At 36.8% G+C, this 17835-nt stretch overlaps 1 protein-coding gene across 2 annotated transcripts in view; it reads right to left on the bottom strand.

Moving 5' to 3' along the window:
- LOC124233504 (3-hydroxyisobutyryl-CoA hydrolase, mitochondrial-like) overlaps window positions 1–17835 on the bottom strand; it is a 95571-nt gene that overhangs the window by 12790 nt on the left and 64946 nt on the right. For both annotated transcript variants that reach the window (XM_046650648.1, XM_046650649.1), the window contains 5 exons: window positions 17670–17748; window positions 10749–10894; window positions 8696–8782; window positions 4399–4457; window positions 3599–3680 (listed from right to left, as the gene is read on the bottom strand). In XM_046650648.1, the coding sequence (XP_046506604.1) occupies window positions 3599–3680; window positions 4399–4457; window positions 8696–8782; window positions 10749–10894; window positions 17670–17748 (453 nt within the window). The remainder of the gene's footprint in view (window positions 1–3598; window positions 3681–4398; window positions 4458–8695; window positions 8783–10748; window positions 10895–17669; window positions 17749–17835) is intronic.

Below are 17835 nucleotides of genomic sequence, written 5' to 3'. Positions count from 1 at the left end.
TTTTTTCCCCCAATTTTTCAGTGTATGAATTCTTTAGACAGGGCTGTCATGTTCTTGCATGTTAACTTCAAGTATAAAGCTCAGTTTCATTTACTCTTCACAAAGTGAATATTTTAAAATCAAACAAATACATAAATTTCATATTGGTGATTAGAAAGAAGAAATTCCAAAGAATTTTAAGAGTTTTGTAGTACTGGAAAGAAACTTACACGCCCTCTAAGCCTTTAACACAAGAGGCTATCCTCTATCAATAACCAAGAAAATACTTCGTATCCCAACCCTCCAAAGGACTGTAACCCATTTAAATTCCTTCCTTGGCTCAGTGTCCTTGCTGAGAGTCTAACGGGGGGTAATAAACTCCTCTATTCATATTCCTTTGATTATTGATATCACTTACAATTCTGGAAAAGAAATACTTCTCTCTCATTGGCCCTGAAGAACGTTCTTTACTTTGGCAAGCCTGCTAGTTTCATTACCAGAAAAGGGAGACTGAAACAGGAGAGGAGTTGCTACAGCTCACCACCACAGGTCAAAAGCTCAATTAAAAAAATGAGCAAAGGGCTTGAATAGACATTTCTCCAAAGAAGATACAAATGGTGAACAAGCATATGAAAAGATGTTCAATATCACTAATCATTAGAGAAATGCATATCAAAACTACAATGAGATAATACTTCACAGTCGTTAGGATGGCTACCATCAAAAAACAGAAAATAACAAGTGTTCATGAGGATATGGAAAAATTGGAACTTTTGTACACTATTGTTGATGAGAATGTACAACGGTGCAGCTGCTATGGAAAACAGTATGGAGGTTCCTCAAAAAATTAAAAATAGAATTTCCATATGATGTAGCAATTCTAATTTCAAGTATATATCCAAAAGAATTACAGGTAGGTTCTCAAATAGATATGTGTACACCCATGTTCACAGCAGCATTATTCACAACAGCCAAAAGGTAGAAGTAACCCAATTTCCATCAATGGATGGATGGATAAACAAAATGCATTATACACATACAATAGAGTACTATTCAGCCTTAAAAAGGAATAAAATTCTGGTACATGCTACAACATGGATGAACCCTGAAGCATGCTAAGGGAAACAAGCCAGTCACAACAGAACAAATGCTGTATGACTTCCCTTATGAAAGGTATCCAGAATAGTCAAATTCATAGAAACAGAAGTAGAATGGTGGTTGCCAGGAACTGAGGAGAGGGGGAAATGGGGAGTTGCTGTTTAACGGGTATAAAGTTTCAGTCTTGCAAGATGAAAATGTTCTGGAGATTGGTTGCACAACAATGTGAATATACTTAATACTGAACTATACACTTAAAAATGGTTAAGATGGTAAATTTTACATTATGTGTATTTTACCACAATTAAACACACTCATACACAAAAACGTGAGAGCACTGCAACTGGAGTCTTTGGTTAAGGTTTCCCTAAGGTAAGCTGCCCACGAGGGCACTTAAATAGCCCATTAGCTTACATGGATTATTTGGTACCACGAACAACCTACACCAAAAGAGGGACTTAAAAGATCTGATTAATTCCAATCTTAGGCATTAAAAAAAAAGTTTTATTAGAACTTTGAAGGAAAATCTAAGAAGAGAAAATGAGAAGCCATAAAAATAAGGTACTATAAAAATTCCATCACTTGTAAAGAATTAACAGCCTCCCTATATTTGTTATTTTTTTAACCCCATATGTTGGCCTATAGTGATTATCAGTAAAAACTTCAAAAATCTAAAGAAAAGATTTCTAAAAACCTACGTTTTTATTTAATGTTGAGCAAGTATGTTGAAAAGATTATGTTCTTGCCCATGGACCATCAGGAACCCCTAAGACATAGAGTAGATGGTTGCAACTTGGAACATAAACATAGACTAGATCCTTGGGACGTGCAGAAGGAAGACAGGAATCCCTGAAGAGCCCATGGGGGTTAGGACCAATCCAAGAGGTTTACTGACACAAATATTAGAATGTTCTTTAAGATTTGATCTGCAAATCTTTCACCAAAGCACTATCAACTATCTTCTCTCTCAGTATTTTTTGGTGTATGTTTCTGGTTGACATAATTAAAACGAATCCTGTATCTAAGCTCTGAGGGAAGCTCAGTGGAAATTTCTTGATGCCCACATCATGTTATTTCCAGCAGATACTAATATTTTAGAGCCACATTCACACATGAGAGGTACAGATCAACTAAATAAAAATGAAAACCTGTCCTTCGAGTGAAAGCGCTTATGGTGATCCTCACTGTAATGGGTGACTTGCCAAGTACTCTTTTCTGAATGCAGAACAGTCATATTGCCAGAGGAATCGAAGGAAAATTGAAAGACCATATGAGTCCTATCCCTCAGTTTTGGGGTAGGCCAGTGATTTAAAATAATATGGTTCATTGCATATCTTTATTGCTTTAAAGTGACATCATATAGCCTATGATGTAATGTGCTGCATGACTATTTTCAAGTGAAATTACTAAGTGTATACTTACTTGGGCTCTACTGCTAAAATCAAAATAACAGGAATATTAGTTTCTCTATTACTCTGGAAACAAGAGAACCAACTTAGAGTCAGAATCCTTGAAACATAAAATTATTATCTACATTTATGCAAACATTCCTAAAAGTTGTTAAGAGTTACATTAATGTACTTTTGTGAGTTAGGGAATTATATGGCTGGTCTACCTACTCTAATTTATGTCTATCCTTAAAGGTTACTAGAATTCCAATACTGAATAAGATCCTAAGACACAAATTAACTTGGGATTTCCCCCTTAAGAATACAGTAACAACGGGAAATGTTTTCATCTTTACCAGAATTTACCTAAATGTTTTGTCATTAAGTTTCCTGACAAGTGAAATGTTAGAATTCAACCTAGAAACTGGCAAATAAAGACAAGCTAAAACATCTTTTCTTTTAAGTATAAGGAAACATGTTTTCTTCTTTCCTTGTCTAGAAGTCTGTAAGACTCCAAGTTTCATAATCGTTTGACAGTTCCAAGAATGTCAGTAACCCAATGTGCACTCATTTATACAAAAAAGGCTTTTCTTTTGCTGTTACCAATTGAGTCACATTGTCAAAAGATCAGTGTACCTAACACTTAAGACTCAGCTATAGCTGTAGATAGAGCCTCTTGTTAGTTTAAAAAGGATCACTTTTTTATTAAACCTTTATTAAATCAGTATATGCTTAGAAGACCATATACTGATCTGCTGCATATTAAACAGAACTGATAGGTTAATGTTACAATTGCAATATGTTATATGGTGACTATTCTCCAGTGACCCAACTCTTCTAATACAAACGCTTCTCCCACAGGACAACGGGGACTATTGGAGATAAAGCATACTTACTAAAGTCCTTCTCTGTCACATTCAAAGGACAAAAAACAGCTTAGCTTTATCATCCAGCAAGTGGACCAGGCACTTTGGTAAAGGTTTTGTGGAACGGCTTTCTGATGCTCAGCTAAGTTCAGGCAAACAAACTGTGCAGTGGGCTATGTCACCACCACGGAGCTCTGACACCCCTCGGAGAGGCTTCTCTATCACAAGAATTCACCATGCTCAGGGTTGAAATGATCCATATATTACCTTCAACTGCTCTAGGGCAAAAGATGAACCATCTTGCCGTAAATTTTCAATAATCTGTTCCACAGTATTGGCCGAGAAACAACTATAAAAAAGGAAACAAAAGATTTCATCAATGTGCAAGCAGTTTCTTCTTTCCAAGACAGCAATGAGTCTAAACACAGGCTTCCCCTAAACCCCATTTCAATAATGAAAAATTTTACAGGATGATGAACTAGAACATTGCTTCTCTGGGTAAGGGTTTACAGTCTACCTTCACTAATGCAAAATAAAGGCTAAATTTTTGCTTTTACTTTTTTGCATCTATTATATGTAAATAAATATCTTAACTGTGAAAAACCGATGCTTCTAAAATGCAGAGATAGTTGTCTTATTTTCCAATAGTTTTCCTCCCCTTGTGTCCCCTATGCCAGTGTGTCAACCTCTGAAATCACTGCACAAAATCTTTTGCTGATTGGCTTGATGCGACCTTCAGAAAAGATGACTTTACAAAGATAAAAGATAAGTTAATTCAATTGTTATCTTCTAGCCGCTCTTCCCCATTAAAAAAAAAAGAAAAAGAAAAAAGATGTTTTGCACTAAAATGAATCAGCATGACAGATTACTTAAGTATAATGAATTTATTTCCCCCAAAAAGAGTGGGCAAGAAGCTACTTTCAAAGAAAAGTGAAAATAAAAGCACTATGCTATCTGATCTCAGAATTTGGTGCATTATCAAATACAATATAACTACAATGTTAGCAAATTGAATTTAATATAGTCTTTCCAAAGGGAAGATATAATTGAGATCTCTCTTTAAGTACCTGTTTATTTTGTCCATGTGTTCCTCAAGTATAAAGGACTTGTCTCGATCAATCTTGGACTGTTTGAAAACAAAAATATTTCAATTAATTTGAGGTAACTCAAATCTTTTCAAAATCCTTTAAAATTTCATATTTAATGATACACTTTGTGATAGATTATCACTTTCAGTAAAATTACAGCTAACAGTCTCATAAATAACTACCACCGTATGTTCAAAATTCAGACAGTATGTATTATTCCAAACTAGCTCTTAAAAGTGTCAAAGGCAAAAAATATTCTTGTATTTTTATTTATACATAATATATTATCATTAAAATGTGTTAATAAATGTAGGGATCGTAAGGACGTGAGAAGTCATCTTGCCCAAATTCCCATCTAACACAGAAATTCCTACCACATTCCTGTAGTGCTGACCTCCAGGCAGAGAAAACAGTACTTCAGGAAGGAACTCACAAGCGCTTGAGCAACTATAATTAGGACTTTTAAAAAAATTCTGGACCAAAAATCAGCCCTCTCATGTTTATAGTTCAGTTAATCCCTCTTCCACCTTCATCTTTTCTCACACAGTGCAGTTTTGTGTCCCCTGACAATCCAGGTCCTTCTTATGCACAAGTTCCAATTTATCCAGGTCATTCTTAAAGTGTGGAAACACATACCTTAGCTACAGGAATGGCTGAATCACAGCAAAGTACAACAGGGCCCCACAGACTCTTGTTTGTTTTGGATACAATTCTTTTACTAATAGGACAGTTCTGGGTTAGGTTTGGGGCAACCCTACTATGCTGCGGATTTACACTGAGTAGGTAGAATATTTTCTTTTAACTGGTGCCACTGTAGGCTACACCTCTCCCAACCTGTCCTTATGAATTTGGTACTCTGGGTTGAAATCCAAGATTTTCACTTATCTCTACTGTGATATTGTGATTTAAAATAAGAAATATCCATTTGGTCTTTGGCCATATATTTGGTCTTTGGTTCCTGGCTCACAGCTCCCAAAACCCTTGAAATTTCCTAAACAGAACATCTTTTTTATAATATTTGGTCGTTTGGTCTCAGTTCCTGGAATAAAGGTGAAATGGTTGTCTTTTGTTATTCATAACAAACTCCTTTCAACCACATCATTATTTATATTAATGGCGTGACTTCTGGAAAGTCCCGAAAGATGGGGGCTGGTTGCCAAGGGAACCAACCACATAATTAAAGGGTTGCAACCTCCAGTCCCATTCCCCACCATCAACCCATCCTCCACCTCCTCATCTCCCTCCCTCCACCTCCAGTGAGGGAAAAAAAGATGGAGACTGAATTCAATCATCAATGGTCAATGACGTAATCAATTATGCCTATGATAAATCTTGCCTATACCTCCATAAAAACCCAAAAGGATAGGGTTTGGAGAGCTTCATGGATTGGTGAACACATCCACATATGGGGAGAGTGGTAGACATCAACTTCATGGGGACAGAAGCTCCTAGGCTTGAGACCTTGCCCTATGTATCTCTTCATCAGGCTGTTGGTTCACATCCTTTATTGTATGCTTTATAATAAACCAATAAACATTAAGTGTCTCCCTGAGTTCTGCGAGCCATTCTAGCAAATTATTAAATCCAAGGAGGGGGTCATGAGAACCCCGATTTATAGCGGGTCAGTCAGAAATACAGGTGACAACCTGGAACTTGTGATTGGCATCTGAAGTGGGGTCAGTCTTGTGGGACTGAGCCCTTAAGTTGTGGGATCAATCTAATGCTAACTCCAGGCAGATAGAGTTGTATTGAAATGAGTCTCAGGACACCAAGTTGGTGCTGCAGAGAATTGCTTCACGTGTGGAAAACCCATATATCTGGTGTGAGAAGTGCTGTGAATGCAGTAGTAGTGTGAGAGTACAGGAAAATACAAGGACTGCTTTCTCCATCCATCTATTAAATTTCACACTGTTACTATTAAACAGATCACTCTAAACATGAAGGGTTTTTTTAATCCATATTCTTTTACCTAATTTATTTTCTTACTTTCAAATCAATTTAATCAAAATGCTGTCAATATTCTCATCCAGATCACTGAGAAAAATACTGAATAAGACAAGGCCAAGATGACTTTACCTACAGACTAACACTACACATTTAACAGAACTCTTTGGTAAGGCCCTTCAACCTCCATACTCTATAATCCACCCCATATTTACCCAATTTGACAACATGAGACACTATCAAATGTTTTGATGAAATCCTCACATGCTCAGTATTCATATTTATTGCACTGAGCATTCAGGGACCCTGTCAATATGTACTCATGTTCTTCAGTTCAGGGTAATTTTTTGCACTATTTCTCTAAATACTCCTCCCCCCTCAACCCATCTTCTCTGTTACGAATTCCTAATAATTAGATATTGGACCTCCTAGAATAATATCTCTAATTTTCCTCTCTCTCCATTTTCAATCTTATCATCATTTTAGTCCTCTTAGAGTCTCCTCCAACCATCAATTTTAATCTAATCGGTTGCGGGCTTTTTTTCCCTTTTGCTATCATACTTTAAATTTCTTTTTATTCTTTGACTACTTACTTCTTTTTATAATATCCATTCTTATTTCATAGACGAAATATTTTCCTCTGATCTGAAGACAAGCTTTTGTTGTTGTTGTTGTTTTTAAGTTTCCTTCTTCTCCCAACATTGCTTCCTTCAAGTGCCTTTTTTGTTTTGACCAATCTCTGTTTTTTTATGCCTGGCAATTCGTGTTTTCCTGTGTGAAGCACTAAAATTAAGAAGCTTTGTCTGTAATGTCAATTGCAGTTCTAAGATTGCCAATCATCTGATACATGATAAGATGATCAGGCAAGGACCTGGATGTTTCATTGTAGGGGTCCTCGAATGTCAGTATCTGGAGGTTTTTTCTTTTTCCTCTAATGTATTGCTTGGGAGGAGGATGGTACAGGGAGCTGAATGTTTGTGTCCTCCCCAAAATTCATGTTGAAGCCCTAATCTCCAATGTGATGGTATCTGGAAGTGGGGCCTTTTGGGGGTAATTACATAAGAGGGTAAAGCATTGTGATGGGATTAGTGCCCTTAGAGGAAGAGACCTGAGAGAGCTCACTTTCTCTCTTGGCCTTGTGAGGATACAGCAAGAAGGCGTCCATCTGCAAACCAGGAAGACAGCCCTCACTAGGAACCTAATCAGCCGGGACCTTAATCTTCGACTTCCCAGCCTCTAGAACTGTCAGAAGTAAGTTTCTGTTGTTTAAGTTACCCGGTGTATGGTATGTTTTTTATAGCTGCGCAAACTGACTAAGACAGATGGTATGTAATGATTCTGGAAGTTGACTAGGGAAGGAGGCTAGAGGTCTTCCCATTTAGTATGCTTTGCCTCTTTTAAGTAGAGTACCTCACCTACCCCTGCCCTCAGTCAGCTAGGCCTGTCTGAGTTGGTCTAAGAAGTAAGACTCTATTTTTCCGCCAGCGTATAAGAGGGTACCTGCTGTTACAGGAGGAGAACTTTTGGAGGCCTATCTGCTCCTAATAAAAATTTGCAGAGATCTTCCCGTTTTTCTGCCCTACTCCACCCCCTAGTCTTCAGAAGGACCTGGTACCTTAAAAGGGTCTACAGCAAGAACCGACTTACTTCTTATTGTCTTCTCCCACTGAAGGACAAGATTTCAGTGTTCTTAGGTCTAAAGTAGCTGCCCTCATCCTTCTGCTTTCAAGCTTCCAAAATATTGACATCTCATGCCTGCCACTGTCTCCTCTTCTGTTCTGTCTGTTTTTGTGGACTCATGCCTTTTTATTCCTTTATTACAATTTTAGGGCGGTTTTAGGAGGGAGTATATACTCAACCCACCATGTTTAACTAGAGATCATGCAGCATGTTTACAGATTCTTTGCTCTTAAAAGAAAATTTAAGTTAGGCAACATAAGTAAGGAATTAAAAGTAAACATTACAATAAACTTTATTATTATATTTAGATACATACCAGAGTTTCACTTTAGCAGCTGCACAAATAGCATCAACATTGAACCTCCATCACAGAAATGTTCTAGTCTGTTATAAAAAGCCCTTCCAAAGGCCAATCACAAGGCTACGCACTGAAGTTCAGCAGCAGTGAGAAGACAAGCTGTGCAGCTGCACAGAAGTCTTCTTCAATCCTAACCACTGTGAAGCACTGATCCTCCCCATCAAGCTTTAAAGTAAATAAATCCCAGTACATTTATTTACATCTACTAAGTAGAATATTCATCAACTGCCAAGTTTTCAATCATTTCCACTTTCCCATGAATTAAAACTGAGGTTAGAAAAGTCACAAGATTACCTTTGTATGGTAAGTTTCTAAGACATCTGCAACATTTTCACTTGAAGGAGCCTTCAGGGCTGATAAATCTTCTTCTAACGTGTCCAACTAAAGGGGGGGGGAAGAAAAGGAAAAACAAATTTTCTTTTTAGAAATCTTATATTCTTTTTTAAAATCTCTGTCTTAAAATTATCATGTGTTCTCTTCAGCTGAGTCAGTGAAGAAAATTTTCACTGAGGATGAATGTGCACACATTCCTACACAGCAAATGGTGCTTTGCAAGGAATGGATAAAGATGGAAGGGACTAAAGAGGAGAAATAGAGACATTCATATTTGTTTCCCTCTGGCTATTGTGCACTTGAAATGTAATGCAACCAAAGATCTGAATTATAAGTTTTATTTTAATTAACTAAAATTGCCACATGTGACTAATGGCTAGCATAGTCAATGCACAGCTCTATAATATGGCCACACTTCACTGTCCACCTATATCCCTCACACACCTATCCTATGCTCAGGCAAACAGGACTTTTTTACTATTTCCAAAACATAGCTAATGCTTTCCTGCCCCTATGGGCTTGCTCATCAAATGTTTCCTCTATCCAGAATGCCTTTTCCTGACAAAACTCATCTTAAGGTGCAGCTGAGCTGCAATCTCTATGAAAAAACTTCCAGTCCTTTCTTGTAAGTAAGCTCTTACTCCTTTCAATTCAGTGAGTACTTTCTTTGTATTCTTTTTTTACATTTGTCATACTTCACTCTGTCAGATGAGACACATGGTTATTTATTCAGTACCCATCTCTAGCCCCATCCCCAATGTGTATTACTCCTTTTTATTATCCTCTACAGGCCCTGTGAATGGCAGGCTACACACTACAAATATTAGGCAAGCTGACAAAGAGGGGAGAAGAGTGTGGATCAGTTCCTCTCCCATGCTTAACTAAATCCCACTGTAACCACAGGTATCCCTCCAGAGTAGATAATGGAGCGCCCATGTTTGCTTCCTGTTACATCAAGGGAGGGATGAGACAGCCACCTACTCAATGTGGCTGAAGATGCCCACAACACAGAGAAAGATTTGAAACTTCAAGCAAATGTGATGAAAGCCCTCATAACAATGTAAAGGGGACAAACTCCATACATTTTTCTAATGTTCCTTCTCCTATCTCAAAACACACCCCCCCCCAGGTTCAGATATTCATTTGGAGATCCATGTGCTTCCTGGGAAGCTGGCTTCACCCCACAGTTCCAGGGACAGAGCACATTAGCTAGGATAGGCTTGTCAGTGTATTCCACCCACTCACATAGCTCAGGGGTGATATAGGCCAGCCAAAGGAGAATAAACCCCAAACCTCTTGCTGGGAATTCTGAAGCAAAAGTACCTGAAATTGGGTTTTCTACTACATTTAACACAAGGAGCTTCAACTACTATGGTAAAACTGCAGGTCCCATTTTTGGAGATGGGAAGACTGGGGGCAAAACACGCTAAATTCAAGCTAGGATTTAAACCCAGGCTGGCTGGCTGCATGTTCTTTGCCACTATGCTATCCTGTGCTAAGAAAAATTGGCTACACTGTTTAAAAAAAAAAAAAAAAAGACAAAGATAAGTAACAGCTGTTCCTTGTCACAGGCATCCTTATGAAAAGTTTTTTAAGAGTATATTTTACAAATGCACTAGGGAAACTCACAACCAAGAGAACCTTTAAAAAATGCCTTTAAAAAATAAAAGCCTATCTTTTTATATATAAATTTAGATTTTTAAATATTAGACTTTCTTAAAATAGGTATTAATTTTTTTCAAAAAAAACAGACTGTAATTATTCATTAAAAAATACTTACTGAAGGTGCTGGGCAAACAGCCTTGAATCCAGATACAATCATCTCCATTTTGTATATAAGGAAACTGCCGACTGCCGACCTTAAGCACCTTCCCCAAGATCACACAGCTTCAAGCAGTAGATCCAGGATTCAGATTCACATCTACCAAAAGCCTGTGATCTCAACCACTCATACGCCTCCCTGTGCAATATGAGTTATTCCAACAACACAAAATGCAATCATCCAAGCAATTACCTTTTCAGAATCTACAAAGTGCGTGGCAATGCCTGCTGTGTACACATCTCTTCCTTTTAGCCTGAATCCTGTTAATCCAAGGAAGTAACCAAGTTTTCCTTGAAGTCGTGGCAAGAAATAACCTCCACCCACATCAGGAAATAGTCCTGTAATTAAATAACAAAAAGAGATAACAATGGTTCAAATAAAAGAGATGAATATAATTCTCTTTACTTTAGATCAGACACTCATTTCTCTCTGGAGTTTGAATCTCTGTTAGAAACATTATTAAACTAAGTACTATACAATGCAATCAATATCACAAAAGACTTGCTATAAATTAAGCTAACAATTTGGGTACTTAAAATTTTCATGTGTCATGTCTACGGAAGTCATTAAAGTATTTGATGGCAAAATGTTTTGTACATAAAAAGTAATCAATAAATATTACCTAAATTTTCTCACCACTAATTTACTTTTTAAGAATCTCTGAAACAGGTAAAAATTGAAAAATACTTGCTTTCCAAATGATAGCATAGGAAAAAATATACATAATCTAAGGCTATTATATGAAAACTGATTATTACCATTTAAATCATTTTCCAAATAGCAAATTAGCTAAAATTCACGAGATTTAAAGGGATGCAATAACCATTAGTCCTACTAAACAAACAAGTTTATACCTTATAAAATCACTTGCTTGCATTTACTCTTCTTAACCATCAGCATTTTTTAAGTTCCCTTATTCCCTCCACAGGTAATAACTGAAAACAGCATATATGCAAATACTTGCCAGTACACTACTTTCTAGTGTTTAAGAACTCCTTAAACAACTGTGACCCTCTAGTTTTATAATCCCTATCTTTTCTAAGACTGCTTCATTTAATTAAGTTTAGATAAAAACACAAGAATTCAAATCCTTTCCAGTTCTACTTCGAAACTCGAAAGAACTGGCAGCATACTGCTGTAAACAGAAATCTCTCTTAGCACCCCAAATAAGATAGGTCTAAGTTGAATTCATGACCTCCCCCTACTGCCATCATCCCCATCTAGGGGGTCACCCACACCAATAAAGGGTACAACCAATCTAGCCTCAACATCTTCTCTCGTACCACCCCTTGAGCCCCCAACAGTGACTATGTCCTGTTGATTCCTCCTCCAAACGGTTCTCCATACGATAGCCAGAGTGATCTTTTTAATAACACAAGCCATTCTACTGCTTAAAACTCTTCCATGACTGCCCATTTCTTTTACATTAAAACCAATACCTTAATCAAACTCTTCAAGGCCCCCAACTATTCCCAACATCCTACGTGCCTACCTGCCCCAGAGCCTCAGCGATACTCCGACAAGTGAAAACACCCTCAATCCTGAAACACTTTCATCTTTCCCAGGGCACCATATTCTCTCTTTTTGCTCCCTGCCTCAATGGCTGCTTCTTTCCAGTCCCCCTTGCTGGTTCCATTTCTTTTGTTTGACCTCTACATGCTGTTGTGCCTGGGCTTGTTCTTAGAGTATCCCCTCCTCCCTATACATGCATTTCCTTAGCTCTTATGGCTTTAGATAACATCTATATGCTTATTAGTCCCTGTTTTGGACTGAATTGTATCCCCCCAAAAATTCTTAAGCTGAAGCCCTAACCCACAATGTGACAATTTGGAGATGAGACCTCTAAAGAGGCAAATAAGGTTAAAGAAGGTTATACGAGTGGGGGCCTAATTCAATATGACAAGTGTCCTTACAGGAAAAGGAATAGAAACCAGGGACACACACAGAAGAACAAGAAGGCAGCTGTCTACAAGCCAAGGAGGGAGGCCTCAGGTGGAACCAAACCTGCCAATACCTTGATCTTGGGCTTTCAGCTCCAGAACTACAAGAAATAAATGTTGATTAAGCCACCCAGTCTGCGCTATTTTGTTATAGCAGCTGTAGCAGACTAATATGCTCTCAAATCTATATATCTAGTTATGCCTTTTCCCTTGAATACTCAACTCTTAGATCTGCATTCTAGACATAACCACATGTATAATAAGCAAGTCAGATATAACATGGCAAAAACACAACTCTTGATTCCCACCCTCCAACTACAATACTTCTTCCCTAACTGGCCTCATCCACCCAGTAACACAAGCTCAACATCTTGGAGTTATTCCTGATTCATCACATCAGAAAGCCTGTGAACTCTAAAACATCTTTCAAAACTATCCACTCTATTCCAATTCTATACCTCCACACTACTACAAGTCAAAATCCTCTCTCAATACCTGTGCTATCCAATAGAATTTTCTGTCTTGATGAAAATGTTCTATAATCTATGTTGTCCAATAAGGTAGCCACTGGCCATGGGTGGCTATTAAACACTTGAAATGTGGCTGGTGTAACTGAATTTATATTATTTAAATTTAATTAATTAATATTTAAATAGCTATATGTGGCTAGTGGCTACAGTATTAGACAGCATAGCTCTACATTAACGTAATGACCTTCTAACAAGTGTCCCTGCTACAACTCTTACACCCCTATGATCCATTTTCCTCAAAGCAGCCAGAAAACGTAAACCAGATCATGCACTCCTTGCTTTAAACTCTCCCAGTTTCTCATCGTATTTAGGTTGAAATCCAAGCTCTTCACCAGAGGCCCCTGTGTACCTCTTTGAGAGCCCCCATGTACCGCTTCAAGACCATAGTATATCACTTCTGCCCCTGATTCAGACAGTTGCCTCTATTTGGTTCCTTGAACAGGTGAAGCTCATTCTTACTTTAGAGTCTTTGGACTAACTTTTCTTAATGCCACAATATTCTACTCTAAGATATTAATAAAGCTACTCCTTCTTGTCATTCAAATCCCAGCTTAAAGGACAATTCCTTGGAGAGCCTCTTTAACTATCTAATCTAAAGTAACCAACCAGGACATTTATGCTTTGGACAAGATAGAGTGACAGGGACCAGACTTACCCTCCAACCTGAAACAAGTATAAAAACAGATGCAATATACAAAATAATGGTTTTCAATATACTGGACCATCAGGCAATAAAGGAAAGTGATCTCTGAATATCTGAAAACAAGTAAGATAAATCCTGTAAGAGCTCCAATTTAATGCCTTGAAAGAATTTCCAGGCCTAGCACAGTCCTTGATTTGAGGGGATGAAGCTAAGAGTCCAGGGAGATGAAGGCAGCTAGAATTCTCAGAAGAGAGTACCACAGAGGACAGAGCTGCACAGAGAGAAAACCCTGGAGATCTGCAGTGGGTCTCTTACAAGTATTCAGCTTGGTACTGATCAACACATGTATATGAAGAAACTACCTAAGGCTAGAGAAAGAACAACAAGAAAAGAATACAGAGAACTGTACTGGGACCCCGCCAAGGGCTGCGAATAGTGCCTGTTCCCACAAGTCAGACTAGGAAAACTCGTGATTCATGGGGCACTGAATAGAATACAAAGGGGCTCACTTCAGCAGTAAAAAATAATTAGTCCTGGCCTGAGCACTACTCCAACCCTGCACTTAAAAATAAATTTTCAAGACTTCAAAGGATCAAACTGTTTCCAAATAACTTAACTTCATCCCAGAAGTAAGCTCAAGAACATTTATAAGAATACAAAAATATCCAGCATCCAACAAGGTCAAGTTTATAACATCTAGAAGCCAATCAAAAATTACCAGGCATCTAAAAAAGCAGGAAAATATTACCCAAAATGAAGTGATAAAACAATCAAAATGGACCCAGAACTAACAAAAACATAAGAATTAGCAATGAAGGACATTCACACAGTTATAATTAAACAGATATGTTCAAAAAGTTAAGTAGAAACATGGATGATTAAAAAAAAAAGACCCGAATGATACTTCTATAGATGAAAACTAAGATGAATGTATAAACTGAAAAATATCTGAACGGGATTAAGGGCAGATTAGACTTTGTCAAAGAAAAGATTAGTGAACTTAAAGACAGAGGAACAGAAACTATCTAAAATGAAAAAAAGAAAATTTTTAAGAATGAACAATGCATGAGTGAGCCTAACGTAAATTTAAATGGAGTTTCTGAAAAGGGAGTGGGCATACAGAAAAATATTTGAAAAAATAAGGTCAAATTAAACCTAAGTAGCTCAATAAACACAAGCATAAGAAACATGAAGAAAACAACATCAAGGCACATCATAGCCATTTAACCCACAACAAGTGATCAGTAGAAACTCTTAAGAGCAGCCAGAGAAAATAAAAAGATACAGAGGAACAAAGATAAGGAAAGATGAGAGATTTCTCACAAGAAACAATGTAAATGAGCAGACAGTGTAGACACATTTTTAAAGGACTGAAATTTAAAAATCAGAATAGAATAGAATCCTATACCCAAGTCTTAAATCAGTGACCTCAGCTTTCACCTTAGGAGACTAAAGAAAGAGGAGGAGATAAAACCTAAAGGAAGAAGAAGAAAGGAAGTAATAAAAATCAGGGCAGGAATCAATAAAACAGAAAATAAATGAAACCAAAAAACTCTTTTTTTGAGATCAATAAAATCAATAAACTTCTAATTAGATTGATCAGAAAAAAAGAGAGAAGACACAAATTACTAATACCTAGAATGAGAGAGCCAGATGTCCCTACCGATTCTACAGATACTAAAAGATAATAAAGGAATATTATGAACAACTTTATGCTAATAAAGTGAAAAATTCCTTAAAAGACCCAAGCTTATGCAAGAAAAAATAGATAATGTTGTGAAGAAGAAATCGATAACTTGAATAGCCCTACATCCATTAAAGAATTTGAATTTGTAGTTAAAAACCTTCCCACAAAGAAAACTCTATGCCCAAATGGCCTCACCGGTAAATTCTACAAACAGAAAAAATGATACCAATTCTACACAAACTCTTCCAGAAAATGAAGTAAGGAGTGGCATTGGTGCTATAGTGGTGAGCATAGCTGCCTTCCAAAATGAAGGTAGGATGTTCCAAGAAAACCATAGACCAATATCCCCCATGAACACAGATGCAAAAGTTCTAAATAAAATTTTAGTATATCAAACCCAATAATATAAATAAGTATAACATATCATACCAGAGTAAGATTTATCCTAGCAATGCAGGGTTAGTTTAATGTTGAAAAACCAATCAAAGTAATTCACCATTAACAAACGAAAAAACAAAAACCAATGATCATCTCAATAGATGCACGAAAAAAACTGACAAAATCAAAAATCCCTTCCTAATAAAAACCCTGGGTAATTTAGGAAGAGAAGAAAACTTCCTCATCCTGATAAAGGACATCTATTAAAAACACTACACGTAACATTATACTTGAGTGGTGAAGGACTGAATGTTTTCCTCTAAAATCAAGAACAAGGCAAAAATGTCCACTCTCAACCTTTCCATTCAACATTGTATTAGAGGTTCTACCCAGTGTAAAAAGGCAAGAAAAAGAAAAAAAGGCACCCAGATTGGAAAGGAAAAAGTAAAACTGACTTTATTTGTAAATGACATAATTATCCATTTAGAAAATCCAATGCAATGCATAAAAAAAAAATCTAAAGAACTAATAAGTTTAGAAAGTTTGCCTGACCTCTCCCATGTATATATGTTATAAAGCTTTGTTTAATTTTCTCCTGCTATTCTGTCTCATGTGAATTTAATTTGTTTTCCGGCCAGACGAATCCACATTTGGGTAGAGGAAATGTCTTCCTCCCCTACAATAGCATCGAGTAATATGAAATACTTAAGGATAAATCTGACAAAGGATATGTAAGACTTATACACTGAAAACTATAAAAGCTGGCTTAAAGAAATTAAAGAAGACCTAAATAAATGGAGAGAGATACCTTGCTCATAGGTCTGAAGACTCAATATTGTTAAGATGTCAATTCTAAATTGATAAATTCTAGTCAATCCAAATCAAGATCCTAGCAGCATTTTTGTTAAAATTGACAAATTCACTCCAAAATTTATATGGAAATACAAAGGATCTGTATAGCCAAAACAACTTGGGGATAAAAAAGATAAAAATTGGAGGATTATCACTACCTGATTTTAAAACTTACTATAAAGCAACAGGAATCAAGACAGCGTGGTGTTGGCACTAAGATCAAAGGCAGTCAGTGGAGAAACAACAGCTTTGTCAAAAACTGGTGTGGAAAACAATAGCCAAGACTTGAAGCAACCTAGGTGCCCATCAAGGGACGAATGAATAAAGAAGATGTGACATATATACATAATGGAATACTACTCAGCCATAAGAAATGATGAAATCTAGCCATTTGTGACAACATGGATGGACCTTGAGGGTATTATGCTGAGTGAAATTAGTGAGAGGGAAATAGTCAAATACCATCTGATCTCACTTATAAGTAGAAGATAAAAACAACACACACACACAGCAACAGAGATTGCATTGGTGGTTACCATAGGGGAAGGGGGCAGGGCAAAATGGGAGATTAGGTACACATGTGGTGATGGATTGTAATTAGTCTTTGGGTGGTGAAGATGATGTAATCTACACAGAATTCGAAATATATTATGATGTACATCTGAAAGCTATATAATGTTATAATCCAATGTTACTGCAATAAAAAAAAATGGTGTGGAAACAACTGTTGACCTCAAAATGCAAAATAAACTTTGTTCTATACCTTTGATCCATACCTCACACCATATTCAAAAATTAATTCAAAACGGATCATAGATCTGAATGCAAGAATATTTCCCCTAATAATCCTTTATCTAAAATCAACTAGTGTCTCCAGTTAAATATTCTTGCTTTTGAGTTTAAGATACAATTATTGAGCTAATATAAACTTTAGATATCTTCCTATTCTAATTCCTCTTTAAATGTTCTTTCATTGCCGTATCTCACATAAGATTCTGTCAATTCCTCCAGCAACAATGTAATCTGAAATGTATCAAAAGAAGATGATTCTAAAAGTAATTAGGAAAAATTCTGAGTTTTTACCTATTGCTGTTTCTGGCATTGCAAAAAGAGACTTTTCAGTAGCCACTCGGAACTGCCCATGAACTGAGACACCAACTCCCTAGAGAAATAAGGCAAAAACGTGTTTAAAATTACTGTAAGAAGTAAAAGCAAAATTACACACCCAGAAACATTATAAACTAAGTAA

The sequence above is a fragment of the Equus quagga genome, unplaced genomic scaffold (assembly GCF_021613505.1).
Source record: "Equus quagga isolate Etosha38 unplaced genomic scaffold, UCLA_HA_Equagga_1.0 203_RagTag, whole genome shotgun sequence".
Taxonomy (NCBI): domain Eukaryota; kingdom Metazoa; phylum Chordata; class Mammalia; order Perissodactyla; family Equidae; genus Equus; species Equus quagga.
Note: the sequence above shows the minus strand (reverse complement) of the source record. Positions and strands in the feature narration are given on the sequence as shown.